Source organism: Cynoglossus semilaevis, chromosome 8 (assembly GCF_000523025.1).
Source record: "Cynoglossus semilaevis isolate Cse_v1.0 chromosome 8, Cse_v1.0, whole genome shotgun sequence".
Taxonomy (NCBI): Eukaryota; Metazoa; Chordata; class Actinopteri; order Pleuronectiformes; family Cynoglossidae; genus Cynoglossus; species Cynoglossus semilaevis.
The window spans coordinates 17,282,228-17,297,540 of NC_024314.1; the positions used below are offsets into that span (position 1 = coordinate 17,282,228).

At 36.5% G+C, this 15,313-nt stretch overlaps 3 protein-coding genes across 5 annotated transcripts in view; 2 read left to right on the plus strand and 1 right to left on the minus strand.

Annotated features, from left to right (window-relative positions):
- Nucleotides 1-5,549, minus strand: part of dclre1c (DNA cross-link repair 1C, PSO2 homolog (S. cerevisiae)) — a 7,533-nt gene extending 1,984 nt beyond the window's left edge. Inside the window, exons 1-15 of the mRNA XM_017034021.2 lie at nucleotides 5,292-5,549; nucleotides 5,153-5,204; nucleotides 4,806-4,890; nucleotides 4,652-4,711; nucleotides 4,508-4,563; nucleotides 4,276-4,377; nucleotides 4,109-4,181; nucleotides 3,274-3,414; nucleotides 2,565-2,666; nucleotides 2,343-2,479; nucleotides 1,961-2,015; nucleotides 1,776-1,864; nucleotides 1,109-1,206; nucleotides 851-937; nucleotides 24-384 (exon numbers count right to left, since the gene is read on the minus strand). Coding sequence (XP_016889510.1) covers nucleotides 24-384; nucleotides 851-937; nucleotides 1,109-1,206; nucleotides 1,776-1,864; nucleotides 1,961-2,015; nucleotides 2,343-2,479; nucleotides 2,565-2,666; nucleotides 3,274-3,414; nucleotides 4,109-4,181; nucleotides 4,276-4,377; nucleotides 4,508-4,563; nucleotides 4,652-4,711; nucleotides 4,806-4,890; nucleotides 5,153-5,204; nucleotides 5,292-5,400 — 1,607 coding nt within the window. The 5' untranslated portion in view covers nucleotides 5,401-5,549. The remainder of the gene's footprint in view (nucleotides 1-23; nucleotides 385-850; nucleotides 938-1,108; nucleotides 1,207-1,775; nucleotides 1,865-1,960; nucleotides 2,016-2,342; nucleotides 2,480-2,564; nucleotides 2,667-3,273; nucleotides 3,415-4,108; nucleotides 4,182-4,275; nucleotides 4,378-4,507; nucleotides 4,564-4,651; nucleotides 4,712-4,805; nucleotides 4,891-5,152; nucleotides 5,205-5,291) is intronic.
- Nucleotides 5,550-6,587: 1,038 nt separating this feature from the next.
- Nucleotides 6,588-9,187, plus strand: meig1 (meiosis/spermiogenesis associated 1). Of its 2 annotated transcripts, none has more exons than XM_017034106.2 (3): nucleotides 6,588-6,770; nucleotides 8,107-8,265; nucleotides 8,365-9,187. In XM_017034106.2, exons 2-3 carry the CDS (start codon nucleotides 8,119-8,121, stop codon nucleotides 8,491-8,493), a joined length of 276 nt encoding a protein of 91 aa, XP_016889595.1. In that variant the 5' UTR covers nucleotides 6,588-6,770; nucleotides 8,107-8,118; the 3' UTR covers nucleotides 8,494-9,187. The 2 variants fall into 2 exon arrangements, with proteins under 2 accessions (XP_016889595.1, XP_008313575.1); XM_008315353.3 differs by having other exon boundaries at nucleotides 6,595-6,766; nucleotides 8,365-9,184.
- Nucleotides 9,188-9,483: 296 nt separating this feature from the next.
- tmem243b (transmembrane protein 243, mitochondrial b) lies at nucleotides 9,484-14,277 on the plus strand. Of its 2 annotated transcripts, none has more exons than XM_008315352.3 (6): nucleotides 9,484-9,747; nucleotides 10,696-10,766; nucleotides 11,610-11,922; nucleotides 12,763-12,813; nucleotides 13,794-13,898; nucleotides 13,999-14,277. In XM_008315352.3, the coding sequence occupies exons 3-6, from the start codon at nucleotides 11,845-11,847 to the stop codon at nucleotides 14,116-14,118; spliced, it is 354 nt and encodes a 117-aa protein (XP_008313574.1). In that variant the 5' UTR covers nucleotides 9,484-9,747; nucleotides 10,696-10,766; nucleotides 11,610-11,844; the 3' UTR covers nucleotides 14,119-14,277. The 2 variants fall into 2 exon arrangements, with proteins under 2 accessions (XP_008313574.1, XP_024913012.1); XM_025057244.1 differs by having other exon boundaries at nucleotides 11,636-11,922.
- The last annotated feature ends 1,036 nt before the right edge of the window (nucleotides 14,278-15,313 follow it).

The window sequence follows — 15,313 nt, forward strand, 5'->3', positions numbered from 1 at the left end:
GTGAAAGAGTGGAGGAGCGGGACTGTGAGTGGCTGTTCTGGCTGTCACTCAAAGTTACCGGGTTAAAGAAATCCTCCCATCTTGGAGTTTCTTTTCTCTCCTCCTCCACCTCTCCCTGTCGCCCCTGTCCTTCTTTTATAGTTTCTTTCTTAACCATAGTTCTTTTCTCATGGTTTTCCTCGTGCTTTTGGTCTTTCTCCTCTTGTTCGTCCACCTTCCCCTTCCCCTCCTCCTCTTCCTCATCCTCTTCGTCATTGGACTCGGTGCAGTCAATAAAGTTGCAAACAGCAGACGGGCTATCATTATTAGTACCCATATTAGTTTGAAGTAAAGTACGCTTTACACCAAAAGGGGGTGCTGTTCTCTCACTAATGCAGATTTTTCCTGAAATTCAAGTGAATAAAAAAAATAATAATTAAAAAACAGAACAAGGTGCCATGAGTTACACAGAGTAGTTGATCTTGAATTGAGCATGGCACTGGGAACTAGTTGGCAACTAGTCGGAGCGGATGAATGTCCTAATAGTAATCTGTAGTTGATCTTGAATAGTTCGCAACTAGTCGGAGCGGATGAATGTCCTCACATTCACTATATGCAGACGATAGCTTTGTTTACATTCGCCGGTTGTACGTCATAGAATTGTGCTACATTTGCTTTGCTTGTTTGTGTTGTTTTTTGGGAACTTTCTGCCCTTCTTTATGGCTCCTAAGTGTAAGTCAGACTCTTCTGATGTGTTTACGTCCTAGATTATATTGTTACCACTGTGTTAGCGTAGGTGAGTGACAGGTGTACTCATGTACAGTATGATATAGTATGGTCATATACAGTAGGAAAATAAGTGACTGTTTACCATCGTTTACTTCCTGTTTGAGGCCTATCTTCTTTCTGATTGGTGTCAGGTGAAGATCATCAAACAGCTCATCTTCACTGCCTGAATCTGAAGTAACAGACATAAAGGAAACATTGTTAAACATCATTTTCACTGTATTCACTCTTTGTTGAGTCTCTGCACAATCGTAGAAAATAAATAATTAATGTTAAACTCATATTTTATGTCAGTAAAAAATATTATCTATTCATGTGCTGAAAAAAAATAAGAGCTACTCACCGTAACTCACTGGCTCCGCCCTGCTGCGTTTCAAAACTCCCAGAGGTTTGTAAACAAAGGCCGAAGGGTCCGTTTGTTTTCTGCTCATCAGCTGCAACCTGGACAAATGTCATTTTAACATTTCTGAATTAGCTTTTGATCATGTTTGTTATACTGTGTTGCAAATACAGAGTAGCCAGTCTAGTGCTGTATTTTATTTGAACTCTATTTATATTCATGAATGTGAAAGAACACAGTTCTTTAAGATGATGTGCAGTAGTTTAATCAGAATTATAAAAAGTAAAATCATTTTTATCAGTAGTTTTTTACAATCAATTACTAGACATTTCAGGTGACCCTATTTTTTGCTCTCGACCTCAAGGTTGAGAAGGACTGCTCTTCTCCGACTCAAATTAAAATCTTAACTCCATAACTAACTCTTAAACCTTAAAATACCTTGAAGACTCAAAACTTTTTGATACCAAGGGGATTATATGCAGAATGCTGGTGTCTGCAACTCATACAGTGGTTTATACAGATAAATGAATAAATATGAACAGTTGCTCAATAGTATTTCAATTCAGGGGTGGGGGATGTGAAAAAAGGTTTGTCCACTAGGGGGGGCATGGCAGTAAACAATTGGGAAACACTCAATTACACCAACATCATCACACAAAGTCAAACTCACATCTTTGTGACTTCAGTCAGAGTCCGACCCATAGGAACAACACTGGGATAAATGTTTACGGGCCGAAGATAGCACAGAAAATCTTTCAGCTGAAAAGAAAAAATAAAACACTGTTTTCAGCTTCTCTGCGTATGAGTTATTTTTGTTTATAAATTGATGAGAAGATGAAAGAAATTACAGCTGACCTCTGAGTAGGAGGAGTGAAAACTGAAACATGCCCTGAAGGAACTGACGCCGGTCCTGGTAAACAAAAAAAACAAGAAATACAGTAATTCCTCTCCTATCGCAGTAGTTGTATATGCACATAAAAAAGTAAATGTATAATTATTTTAAACGAAAATAATAAAAATATTTGAAATTTTAAAAAAATGCATTTATCGTAAAATATCGCGATATAGCAAAAATGTCGTGAGATCGGACTTAAAAAATAAATCTGCGATGTACTGAGGGAGCGAAAGGAGAACCGCGACAGAGAGAGGGAACACTGTACCGTCAAAAAAAAAATAAATCTCCATTAGTTAAGAATCAGCATTTGTTTTACTGCAGCAGTTTGTTGCTTTTTCTTACTTGATGATTACGTTGGTTTTCTTACTTCTCTCTCCAAACCACATGGTTGACGGTTTGATGCTGATAATATGTAGGGGTGAACCATCCTCTGCAGAACGGCCACACGGCAAACGGTTGCCCTGAAAAAACTCTTCATCCTACACACACACACGTGCACTCACATCATCACTATCCTTTGCATGAGAGCTATATTAATGTCTCAATAATAGGCTGAGTCTGTACCCTTGGGTGTCGACAGGCATGAATCTGCGTCTTGCGGTCCGTGGTCACAAAGCTAAGGATCTCAGGCATCTTCATGAACATGGACAGATTGTTGACATGGATCTGGCAAAAACCAAACAAACAAAAATTAACTAAATGGGCTAAATGAACAGTGATACGATATGTACCGCAATATAGGGGCAATACAATAAATTGCAATATAATGCAATGCTACAGGCCCAACGATATATTGAATTTTTTTAATTGCAGGCAAACTGTCAGCAGAGTAAACACACAAAACTGTGACATCAAGTTAGTAAAATTGCAACAGTAATAGTTAGAGAAGAAATTAAAGCAAAAGAAATAAGGGACCAACACCATGAATATGTGCAGGTTAATTGTTAACATGAAAAAAAATTATTGCGAATCGATACTTTTCATACACACCTAAAAAATATATCTCACATATTTAAGGGAACTGACAGTGCCCATCCTCACATTCAGACAACCAGGTTGGATTCATTTAAAAGTAACACAATGAAATCCAAACATTTATAATTTATTTTTAAACAAATCTGTTTTGGGTTTTTTATTTGAACCATCAAATTAAGAAACAGATTCGCTTAAAACCTGCTGTACTGGCATCTTATTGAAACCACAGCTCCAAGGAAGACTGGGTGAACACATGAGGGGCTGCATATGAACACAACTGTATGTGCTAGGACATCACCTGTGTGTGAAACTGCTCTCCTAGTTTAGTGAACAGATACTCATATCCATAGGCGGCTTTGCAGTTTAACCAAACCACGTGACGCGAACTCTGACTGATCCAGTTTCCTACCAGCTCTGAGATACCGTTCAGACACACTTCCTACACACACAACCGTACAAACACACACAGAGGAGACAGACACACACATGCACACGTAAAGAATCAAACATACAAAAAAAAACCACATAGTCAGAAAAATTGTTGAAGTTGAATATAAAAAAAACATACAATCAGATTTAAAGATGTATAAATATTAGGGCTGTAGGACGTTCCGTAATTTTTTAGATGAGAGAAAAAGCATCACCTAAATATATAGCATCTGAATTACCTGTTGTGGATGGTACATTTGGTACAGTTACTGTTTTGTCTATGCTATGCATATAAGCTGCATGTTTACATTGAATACAGTCTTGCAACCCATAATATATATATTTATGTTAATAAATATATATTTATAAATATATTTATATAATTTAATATAATTAAACATGTATAATTAAGCATATATGTGTATATATGTGTATATATATATACATACATATACGTACATATGTATATATATATAAATCCTATTTTTTGTGACTGAATTATGGCTTTGCTGTACCATTACACCCTTACACACAGTAAATATTTAGGAAATAATAAAAGTTCAAATATTCCTTTTTGTGTCTGATGCTCAAAGACTCAAGACTGTTTAAAATTCAAGGGAAGAAAATGACTCTACAAAAGTCAGAATCCATCTTGTCAAATAAGGAAGACATTAAATCAAGACAGGAGGAAATAAAACACTCACCCGTGTGGGGATTTGATAGAAGCGAGGGTCGTAGAAAGTGGAGTCCAGATAAATGCTCTGAATGTCTTTGACTCTGTGTTGAGCAGGGAGTTAGTAGAGAGGATTATGTGAAAACAAACAACACAAAAAAAACCCACAATTTTAATTAAGGACAAGTCTACACCCACCTGCTGCCAGAGTGAAGATGCTCCATTCTAGACACGTCTCCAACAGAGAACCTGAAGTCTCCAGTGTAGAGAACGTTCCCCTGAGAACCTTCAAACAGGAACCTGCACAGGTTTAAACCATCCCGTTTACACTGCATCTCTTTGTTAGGAATATAGTTTTAATCTCATTACATTTTTTTCTGTATTTTACCACATAAACTGAAATGTTTTGACCAAATCCTGTTGAACTCACATCACAGATCCTGGACAATGCCCTGCAGGAAGTAACGTCACGACCACATCTTCTTTCTGTGACACAGAGAAACTACACCGTTAACAATTGTCTGAGGACCTAAAAAAAGTGGTAAAAAAGGGGAAATTATGGGAGTTTTTTCACCTCTCCCGTTGCTTCGTCCACTAAAGAGATCTGAGTTGGACTTTCCAGCTCCAATGCAACCTGAATGTATAATTATTATCATGATTCACAGGCATCAGCAGATTTAATGCAATCTGGAAAAGCAAAAAACTCAGGATAAACAGAGACAACTCACGATGTATTCTTCCCAAAACTGGTATTTATGGTGACTCAGCAGAAGTTCTTTGGTGACGAAAGAACAGTAAAGTCTGACTGTACGACTGTTAACACAAAAGGTTAGAGTTCAATCAACCAAAATTCAAGTCTACGAGTGAATTCCATTTATCATCAAGATTTAGTTTTCTTTCTTTCCCAACACACTTTGTATAATTCAGACAAATTTATATAAAAGAGAAAATGCCACTCAATCGGCAGTGTCAGTGTCTTATCGTCATTTATCTTGTTTAATTTGTAAACACGTTTTAATCACTTTGTGGAGCCAGGCGTTCACAGTATTGTAGAGATGCCGTGTTTTGTTTTTACCTAAACTGCAGCTTCCTCTTCAGCAGTGGTCCCTTCAGTCCTTTCATATGATCTAAAAACATCGGTTTGCATTTACATTAGCACCATTTTAATGTTTCACCCGATTCAGAAGCTAATGACGCTAAATGCTAAGACTCACCTTTGTGACAGTGGGACAGAAAATACGCCCGGGCATGTAGATTCTCCCTGTCGAAACAATCCAGAGAAATGCTCGGATATTCCTTCATTCGACCTGCGAACGAACTCATGTTCACAAATTACACCTTTCGACTTTTCTTGCCTTACGATATGAAATAAATATTGTTTGGACACAAAAAATATAACTATTTCAGCCTTTCCCATCATTAGATGCTTGTGCTTGGTGCCGCCCACTGAATTGAGTTTCTTCTTCGGCGCTTCTCCCGGTTAGACCATCTTCTTCCGGTATTTATGGTGCCTTCAAAGACTAAAAGAGTTTAGAGAATATTATCGATTTACACTCCAACTAATGATGAGAATTAAAAAATTAAATCACATTTCACGTTAACGCTTAGGTTAACAACTCATGTAACAAAAAAGCTGACATATTATTAAAGGTCGTGTCCTAAAACGGAATTTAGAGACAGAGCAGGTATCTAATTTACGAACATCCTGACGCACTTAAATGTAGCAAAGAAAGGTTGCCAGATTCGGTGGATTGGCGCGCTAAAAAAAGAAAAACAAATAGATAAAATAACACGACTTGTTGCATAAATGCATCTTAGTAATAACATCCTTAATTTGACAAAGCATTTTTAATCGGATGTCAGACAATCGTAGACAGGGACTCAAAAACAACCATCCTTTGGTTTCACAAAACAAATTCTACCTGAAATTAACGCATTCCTTCATACACAAAACAAAACAGTGCCAGAGCTGATCGACCCAGAATGGAAATGGCACCTCGCATTTTTAACAGACATGACAGAAATGCTGAACAGCTTTAACTTGCAGCTACAAGGCCAGGGGAAACTCATTTGCGACATGTATTCCCACATAAAAGCATTTGAGGTGAAACTAGAGCTGCTTTTGGGACAAGTGAAAAAGCACAGCTTCATCCATCTCCCTGCTACACAAAATCTCTCTGCAGAGAAACCAGCGGTCCCGTTTCCAGCTGAAAAGTGTGTGGAAGCACTGGAAATGCTGAAGGCGGAGTTCGGTGTGCGATTCCGTGAACTACATGTTTATGCAAAAGAAATCCGTCTTTTCCAGAACCCCTTTGTTGCCGACATTGAGGAAGCCCAGCCTTCTTATCAGTTTGAGTTGGCCGAGTTACAGAACTGTGATGTTCTGAAAGACGCGTTCAAGTCCAACAGTCTCATTGACTTCTATGCCGCCCTCCCAAACGACACGTACCCTAACATCAGAAAACACGCAATAAAGATATCAGAGAAGAGAAAAGTTTGGGGACCCCTGCTTTAGACAATACACCACCTAGACTACTTTTAACATTATAGCAAGTCATTTGCGCCACCTGCTGGAATTTGAACCTGAATCAGATAAAAGACAGTTAACAGTTACCAGGCAACCAAACAGACAAAAAACAACAGCAGCTGCAGTGAGGAAACATCTTTTAACAAAACCGCAAAAACACCCGTAAGTAAGTTTTTACTTTTAGAAATGTAATGATTAGGAATTTAAGGACTGACAGAAAAAAAAACTCAAATACGTATTGACCGGTATGTTCTATTCATTAATGTATATTTGTTAGTGCAATTAATACATTGTAATTCCCAGTTGTTATAAAATGTTCCTCTTGTTGATGTTTGGGAGTTTCACACTGAAAAAGGCATGTCAAAAACCGCATATTTCCTCTTGTTGATGTTTGGGACACACTGAAAAAGGCATGTCAAAAACCGCGATATAAACAATACGTTTTTATACCGAAACATATCCAATATCCGACACATTAAACAAAGTCCTGTGGCCAAAAAAAACTTCTTTTTGTGTTTTACTTTGGATAAAACTTGGTATAAGTTTATTTTTGAAGTGCCTTCATCGTTTTTTAACAGATCGAAATGAAAATATATGTATAAATATAAAACACATAACAATGAATTATATGTCATGGGGAGGAATCAATTTAAAAGGTTAAATAACTCGGCTGTTGCGCTTGTTTTTAGGATAAAACATTTACACTCTGAGTTCTCGACACGCCAACCTTCTCTTTATCCTCTAGGTAGTGCTAAGTGCGCATTTTAAGACCCGACCTATGATTCAAACGTATTAATGTGTTATGCATACATGTTATTTCTCAGTTCCACTCAAAACGTTTTCCTCCCGAAAAAATAGAAAAGTCACAAGTGTTCACTGGTCATAACAAATCGATTCCCTGAACAGTGTGTTAGCATGTACACGGTGTGTTGGCATGTACACAGTGTGTTAGCGTGTACTTCAATTGCTTCAGCTTTATAAATCACAAAGGAAATGTATTTTATTTTTTCTAAATCAGTTATGAGTTACATATAGTATTTAAATGACTTATACAATAATTGGTTAATAGTTATTTTTGAAGAATCGGCAAACCCTAATTAATACTTGATACATTTCTGATTTTCTTAATTTATTTTCTTTGTTCACATAAAGAAAGAACTAATTTAAGAGTTAATTGCGTTGCATTTCGGAGAATAACTGCAAATGGGTAAAAAAAAAAAAAACTTTTACTTTATAAATTTACTTTATATATGTGTGAATATATCTATTTATATGTTTTTTATCTTTGTTTAATAATTTATCATTTTATTTGTTTTTTTAAAATAGAGTTTATGAATCGCTGGATAAAAACTTTTAAAGCTAAAGTACAACTGATACTTTATTTACTTATGCGCATTATGCAGCTGTGAAAAGGATCATATACCAAAGATTTTTTTTTTTTACAGAATGATAAACAATCTATTTATACTGTACATCTTTCTATATGACTCTCTTCCCATCAGATATCGAACACTATGTCCTGTGCTGCCCAAAACAATTCCAGGCCAAAAACCATGAGCAGAGCCAAACGATGGAATGCTGATGTGGAAAACCTGTTCAGATTCCAACAGGCAGGATACAGGGATGAGTTTGAATACATACAAGTCAAACATGGAGCTTTGGTAAATGTTAAAAAATCCATTTCTTCCCTAATTTTTAACTAAAGAATCAATTAAATGTGGTAAATCTCTGTATTGTATATATCTTTTTTTTTGTCTCAGGTGGACAAGTGGCCAGAGACTGGTTTTGTGAAGAAGCTGCAGCTTCGTGACAACACATTTTATTACTACAACCGGAACAGAGAATGTCAGGACGAGGACGTCAATAAAGTCAAAGTTTACGCATACTAGTTGTTTTTTGTATTTATTTAATTTTTTAAGGAAATGTGTTTAAGTAAAAAAGATAAAAGATATGTTTTAAAAGATAAAAATGTAAAAATGTTATCAACTTCAGACAACACACGTGTACAGTAATCCTTTTGTCATTACCTAATAAATCTTTTGTGATTTTTGAGAATTTCCCTCCACACATTTCTTACGAAACAACCCAAGGCTAACGCAGCATTATATCTGTTTCACAAAATTTCACGCCTTCAGTTATTTCTGGGTCATTAAATTGCATGTCCACATGACAATGTTTTAACTCGAACCTTTTCAATACTTCTTTGTCTAGATTAGACGCCTGTCACGTTTTTCTTACGCAAAACACGCTAACATTTCTCAGCTTTTGGAATCACACACTTATGCCGATTAACCTTCTAATTAAATGAGCAGCTGACTCAGTTATGGTAGTTCGGTGGCTATGTCACACAGAGGCCTAATACTGAATGTTTAACATTCTTTAAGAGTTTTTGTCATGTGTGTGTGCTGCGGAAGAGTGGGTTAAAATTAGATTTTCTTTGTTACTTTATGTGTATCTTTGAGGTATCACATTTTTTCATTAGATAATTCAAATGTGAAAAGTTGGCTTAGTACAGGAATGGGCCTGGCTAACTATTTAACCAAGTCTGACTACAAGAACAAATAAAAAAATAAAAAAAAATAAAAAAAATCCAACCCATTACCTCACTGTCCCTGTTCACCAAATATTATTTACTTCCTGGTAAGCATTTGTACTACAGCTTTTTTGTTTATTAAAACTTTTTTGTTTATGTCGAAGTGATGCGTTAGATGAAATGTCTTAAATTCTCAATGAGGTTCGGTCATCTTAAGTAAGTAAAAGACAAGTAAACAGTGATTTTAAGTTTCTCATAAAAATCAGTAGCTTAGTAAAAAATATATGGTATTTTAATAGGAGTTTTTCTTATTTATTTATTTTTTATTGGTCGTCTAAAATATGACGGTAGTTCACTGATAAAGTAATCTACAGTTAAGTCTCATTTCATGGAATTTCCAGCAGTGTAGCCCCGGTTAGCACCAGTTAGCATCAGTTAGCCCAAGGTAGCCACACTGAGCTCTCAGCTAATTAGTGAAAGCCTGAAAGTGAAGCTCCCGAAGTTCCTTTTATCTTGGACGCAGCTACTCGCCATTTTTCCAGCTTCCATCAGCGTCTATAATAGAACCGCGTAGAGAAACTCGACGTGAATGTGAAGCCCAGGAAGTCAGGTCAGAAGCGGCTTCTCATGGAAGTACTGGTTAATTCTAACTCTAGCTTAGCGGCATTAGCATGTAGTTCTACTACAGTTATGCCAACATTTACACTGTAAACTATAGTATTATTTATCAATATTTAGGATTTAGAGAAACTCCATGACATGACATGAAAGTGACACGTATTTGATAAGGTCGACTTAGCTTACGACCTGTTTTGGTGAAAGTTAAGGTGTTTTCTTAGCTAACATCTGCTAGAATACTAATTAGCTTGTCACTACAGCTCTGCCTGCATTTGTACTGGCTGTCTAAGACTTATTTATAAATTCCAGTGTTACGAAGTTGATGTGTCAGTCAGATTTAGTGTCACGTTTTATATGTTGTTTAACACCAACTTGCTGCTTCTATACATTGACTAAACGTCACTAATATTTAAACTCAGTTTAAATTAGATTCTGTTGTGGTTTGCTCTTCTCACTGGTGCTTGGCAGCGACTGTACCCGTCACTGCATTGTGTAGTATCAGAGAAGTGATGTCTTTATTCTGACTAAAGGGTGCGAATAACAGTGTTCTCACAGATTTGCATAATAATAATAATCATAACAATAAAAGGCTAATGTCATGTTTTGACCCACATTAAAATTCACTACGATTTGAAACAATACTTAGATTTATACATTTTGAAAATAATCATGACAGCCCTGTCATTTACAAAAACACACTTTCCTCACATGTGAACTAAATCTTCTCCTTCAAACCTGAGTCCTTTATTTTTAAGAGGCCTTAAGAATCACAAGGCACTGTAGGAATGTAGCTTTAGGAAAGGTTTGTGCAAGTTTATAATGAGGCTTTTGTTTTTTGCTTCTTCTCCTCCCCAAATGTGTGTGTGTGTGTTGGGTTTTTTTTTCTGCTGAGAAAGCTCAGCCAAGCCTTTATTTCCTCTGCTGCTGCATTTTCTCACAGGAAGCAAGAAGCAACGCTGAGTGAAGTGAAGTGGTCTGCATGAAGACAAGGCTGTCGTGTTTTGTTTAGAGGTAATTTTCCTTCTTCCACATTTTATTTATTTAAAAAAACATCTGTAGAGCTCCTTCCAGAATTAATATTCTGAGAAGGTGTGGATTAATAGATACGATACAGTAACACAGTGTATAACAGCTGCTTAGTGTCATCAGCAAAAACAGAACCAGGGTGTGAGAAACTTTCTAAGCCTCAACTTTTCTGTTGGTTTTGGTGGGGAAAATGTAAATCTTGTTTTTAAACCAAGTAATATTTCGACATTTTGGAACAAAAATTGTGATGCTGACGTCATAGGGTATACGGTAGATCAATATTTACTAAATGGGGGTAAGACATATCTTTGCCTTCATCGACAAGTTACAGCTGTGGGTTTTGAACTCTAACAGTGATTTAGACTAAACCACAGATTTTTAATCGGGGATTTTCGGTCAGTACAGATAAAAGCTGCTGTAGCACTGATAACAGCTTCTCTTTTTAGGCAATGATAGAAGTGACTGTTTTTGCACCTGAAAAAAGAGGAAGTAAAGCAGCCGGAGAAAACAGACATAAAGTCACTCTTGCTTTACATGAGGTTTAGTTCTGCTCGAGGACAAATGGCTACACCCTGACGTATAAATAAAGGTCTTCTTTGAGTGCATTTATTTTACTATATTAATATCTTACTCTTCGTATTTACACTGCATGTATCAATGAAAAACCCCAGTGATTGACTGGAGCTGGGTAAATCTTCAACCGCTATTTTGCACGCTTTGGCTAGTAGTTTGCAGTTCTAATAATAACAATATTAATAGTATTTCTTTTAACCTCTAATTTGATGCTTTTTACTCTGTTTTAAAAGCCCTTATTATTTTGCGTTTCAGACCGAGTCATTAGTGCTTCTGTGCAGCAGCAGCACGGCACTTACCCTCCATCATGTCTCCATCGCTCTATGGACACTGACATCTCTGCAGAGTGTGATTAGAGGGACAAGGATCGGCAGCAGCAGTTAGAGGAAGAAGGCCAGTTATCATGCAGCACTGGCCCTGTGTGTCCAGGAGGCAGTGCTGCTGAGGAGCCATCGTTCAGTGGAGGGCCCAGTCTCCTGCTGGAGCGGTGATGGACGACTTCAGCAACAGGACGTACGGCACCAGTGGCCTGGACAACAGACCGCTGTTTGGAGAGACCACTGCCCGGGTAAGAAGAGTATGGGAGTGTGTTTCTGTTCGAGAAAAAATAAGAAAGTATTTCTAAAAAACAGTCTGCAAACACTTAACTGAAGACTCCCCTGAACACGATCTCTATGTAAACAGTTTACAAAATATTTTGTAAAATATTACAAATATACAAAATATTTTGTACATGTTCACTGCTTTATCTTACTGTTAGCAAGATTTTATAATAGTAAACTGAAATCACTGAAATTGTAAACGAATCACTCTACCACACAAAATCAGTGATTTTGGCTCACAGGGACATTCATAATTAATGAAAAACATAAAACATTCAGGTTAAAACTAGGCATGTCCAATATTAGCTTTTTGCCAATATTGTCTAAACACTTAGTTTCCCATTCCGATATCAATGGATACATTCAGCATTTAGTTTTTAGGTCACATCACATATCACCTGTTGTGGAATTAAAACAGACCTTTTGTTGTGATGCCCCACTAAAGGCATTCACAAATTAGCACTGTCTGTGACAAAACAAATGTGTAAATCGTTTCCAGTATATCTGGCAAAATCCAGGCATCTGGTTATTGTTATCGGAGACAAAAATTATAACAATTTCTACAAATATGCATTATCTGGTTATTGTTATCGGATACAAAAATTATAACAATTTCTACAAATATTACATATGTATTTTGCTAATGCTAATATCTGGCCGATAATATTGGTCGGCTGATATTAACGGACATCTCCGGTTAAAACCTAATCTAGTTTTAAGGCTCTGACAGCACTGCATCATTAACCTGTGTTTTCTTCAATATTGCAGTTGTTCAAACTTTATAACTTTTTAAACTTGTGTTGTAGGATCGAATCATCAACCTGGCAGTAGGAGGAGTTACCTCTCTGGTGGTTCTCGTAAGTGAACTCTTTTACTGATTACACACACAACTTTTTTTTTATTTTATTTTTTAGTCCACACTCAAAGACAGAGTTCAGCAGATTTTTGTAAGACAACTGAAAAAGCAAAGGTCACACAACATGCTGAACAGTGTCTGATGAGAGAGCACACACCACATGATTTGTCAAACCAACTAGAGATAGATAGCACTTTATTAATCCCTCGGGAGTTCCCTTTAGGAAATTTAGAAATAACGCCATTACTAAAGCAACAAACCCACAAAGCACAATTTGGCAACAGCTGTGACATAATGTGCATCAAAAGTATCAATAATAATACAATAACAAAATTATTACAAAATGCATTTTACTCACCAAAACGTCTGATCACAAAATCCGTCCTCCTCTCTTTCCTGAAGTGGAATTCACACACCAGCAGTTGACAAAGAGAAAATTAGATTTTTGCACATACAAATGGATAAATACAGATTGTTAGGTTTTCCGATCATCCATCACATCACTTGAAACTTTAACTTAACTAATACCAACACCAAATCTAATTGGTTAAAGAAACAATGTCATTGCCATTCATTTTAGGCTCCAGGTGCTCACACCACTGATTCTGTAGGCGTTAAGGCAGATGCCCCCCCCAACCCCCCAGCAACAGATGATGGTTGACATATGATTGTATAAAAAATAAAAAAATATATAAATATATATCACCCCCCCAGCAACAGATGATGGCTGACATATGATTGTATAAAAACTAAAAAAATTATAAATATATATACACACAACTGAAAGCAGTGCAACCAAGATATAATCTATTTGGTATTATTTTAAAAATAAATATATTGAAAATTAAGTCTAATAGCCAAAAACATAAAGTAGAAGAACTCGGCTGATAAATTATTATTGATTTTTTTTCCGTGTCTCTTTGGCTTCCTGGCATAATTTAAACAATATCATTATAACTGTTTTCTCTGTTTGCCCACCAGGTGACAGTAATCTGCTCATTTGTGTTTCCGGCGCTGCCCCCACGGCCACTCAACGTCTTCTTTGCTGTGTGTATCCTATTAATCTGTGGATCGACGTCAGTGTTGGTAACAGTCACACGCCGTTTAGTCTTTACATTTAATTTAAGGATACATTTATTCCACATCATTAAATGTTTAACTAAGAAGGTTTTCGTGCCTACTACAGATATTCTGGTACCGTCAAGGTGACCTGGAGCCTAAATTCCGAAACCTGATCTACTACATGCTGGCGTCCATCGTACTGCTCTGTCTCTGTGCCAACCTTTACTTTCATGATGTCAGGTAAAACAGTGGCAATGAATGGCAAAAAAAGGGATGGAATGCTCAGATATGACAGACTGTGGAATAAACATGTGACCAAATAGGAACCTCAAGCCAGACTCAAACTTCATGGAAAGTCCCTCTTAACAAATGAAGAAGCAGTAATGGAGATGACACACACAGAGTGTAATAAAAGCAGATGTCAAAAGGCCGACTTTGATGAAAAGTTGACTCTCCAAACTGTACCAGGTGAGGCCTTTGTGTAGGTCTACAAAGAGGTGTGCAACCCACGGGACATATTTTACATTAGAAAAATCCCACAGCTCACTATAATACAAAAATGTGGTGAAATATTTAGTTTCAGTTCACTCACAATTGACAAAGTATAGAAACCATCGTACGGGCACATTGAGTTGAACACAACCCTTATATGCCTACAGGAATTGGAGAAACAAACAGATCTTCAACAGGGCTGAGTTTTGTTCTTGTTAGCTTTTATAGCAATATGTTGCCACCTAGTGGAAAAATATTTAATTGTTCAGCCTTTCTCTGTTGCAGGAGAATATATATATATATATATATATATATATATATGAGACACACAGGCGCTCTGTGTGTCATCAATTAAAAATTGTGCAGTACAATGAATGGCCACCAGGGCTGAAAAAACAAACAAACCTGGGCTTCCACACACATTCCATTTGTAAACGTCTTTTTTTAAGAAAAACATTATAGAAAGATTGACTTTTAGGAGAATGTTTTCTTATTTTCAGGAATTTGACACACCAAGAATTTGGAATTACGTTTGGATTTGGAATAATCCACGAAAAATAATTACCTTTGGATTTGGAATAATCCACGAAAAATGTGATTCGAAAAAATATGCTAGAAACAAATGTCAGCACTGCCATGGCTAGGAGCTGGAAAAAAAGCAACCCAACTGATGATGAAGTAATGATTTGTGTCAGACTATAAACATTCGTATTTATTTATTTTGGTATTTTAACCAGTGTGAATGTTAATGAGCCTAAAGACACAGAATGAAGGGGATAAACCTCAATTTTTCTACTTTCAGCCACAAAACTTTTTTTCCCCTAATTAGTTTCAAATGCCAAATCACTGACACATGTTGCACTAAATGTGAACAACAATACACACACACACACACTCAGGTCAGGTGTAGCACTAATAAAAGTTTTTACTGTTCCATCTCACTTTAT

What these genes read in the sequence shown, in the direction of transcription:
- meig1 (XM_017034106.2), top strand. Translation starts at nt 8,119, where the DNA reads ATGTCCTGTGCTGCCCAAAACAATTCCAGGCCAAAAACCATGAGCAGA. An exon ending in AAGTCAAACATGGAGCTTTG is followed by an intron (nt 8,266 to 8,364) that starts GTAAATGTTAAA and finishes TTTTTGTCTCAG; the next exon opens with GTGGACAAGTGGCCAGAGAC.
- tmem243b (XM_008315352.3), top strand. Translation starts at nt 11,845, where the DNA reads ATGGACGACTTCAGCAACAGGACGTACGGCACCAGTGGCCTGGACAAC. An exon ending in TTACCTCTCTGGTGGTTCTC is followed by an intron (nt 12,814 to 13,793) that starts GTAAGTGAACTC and finishes TTTGCCCACCAG; the next exon opens with GTGACAGTAATCTGCTCATT. An exon ending in GTGGATCGACGTCAGTGTTG is followed by an intron (nt 13,899 to 13,998) that starts GTAACAGTCACA and finishes TGCCTACTACAG; the next exon opens with ATATTCTGGTACCGTCAAGG.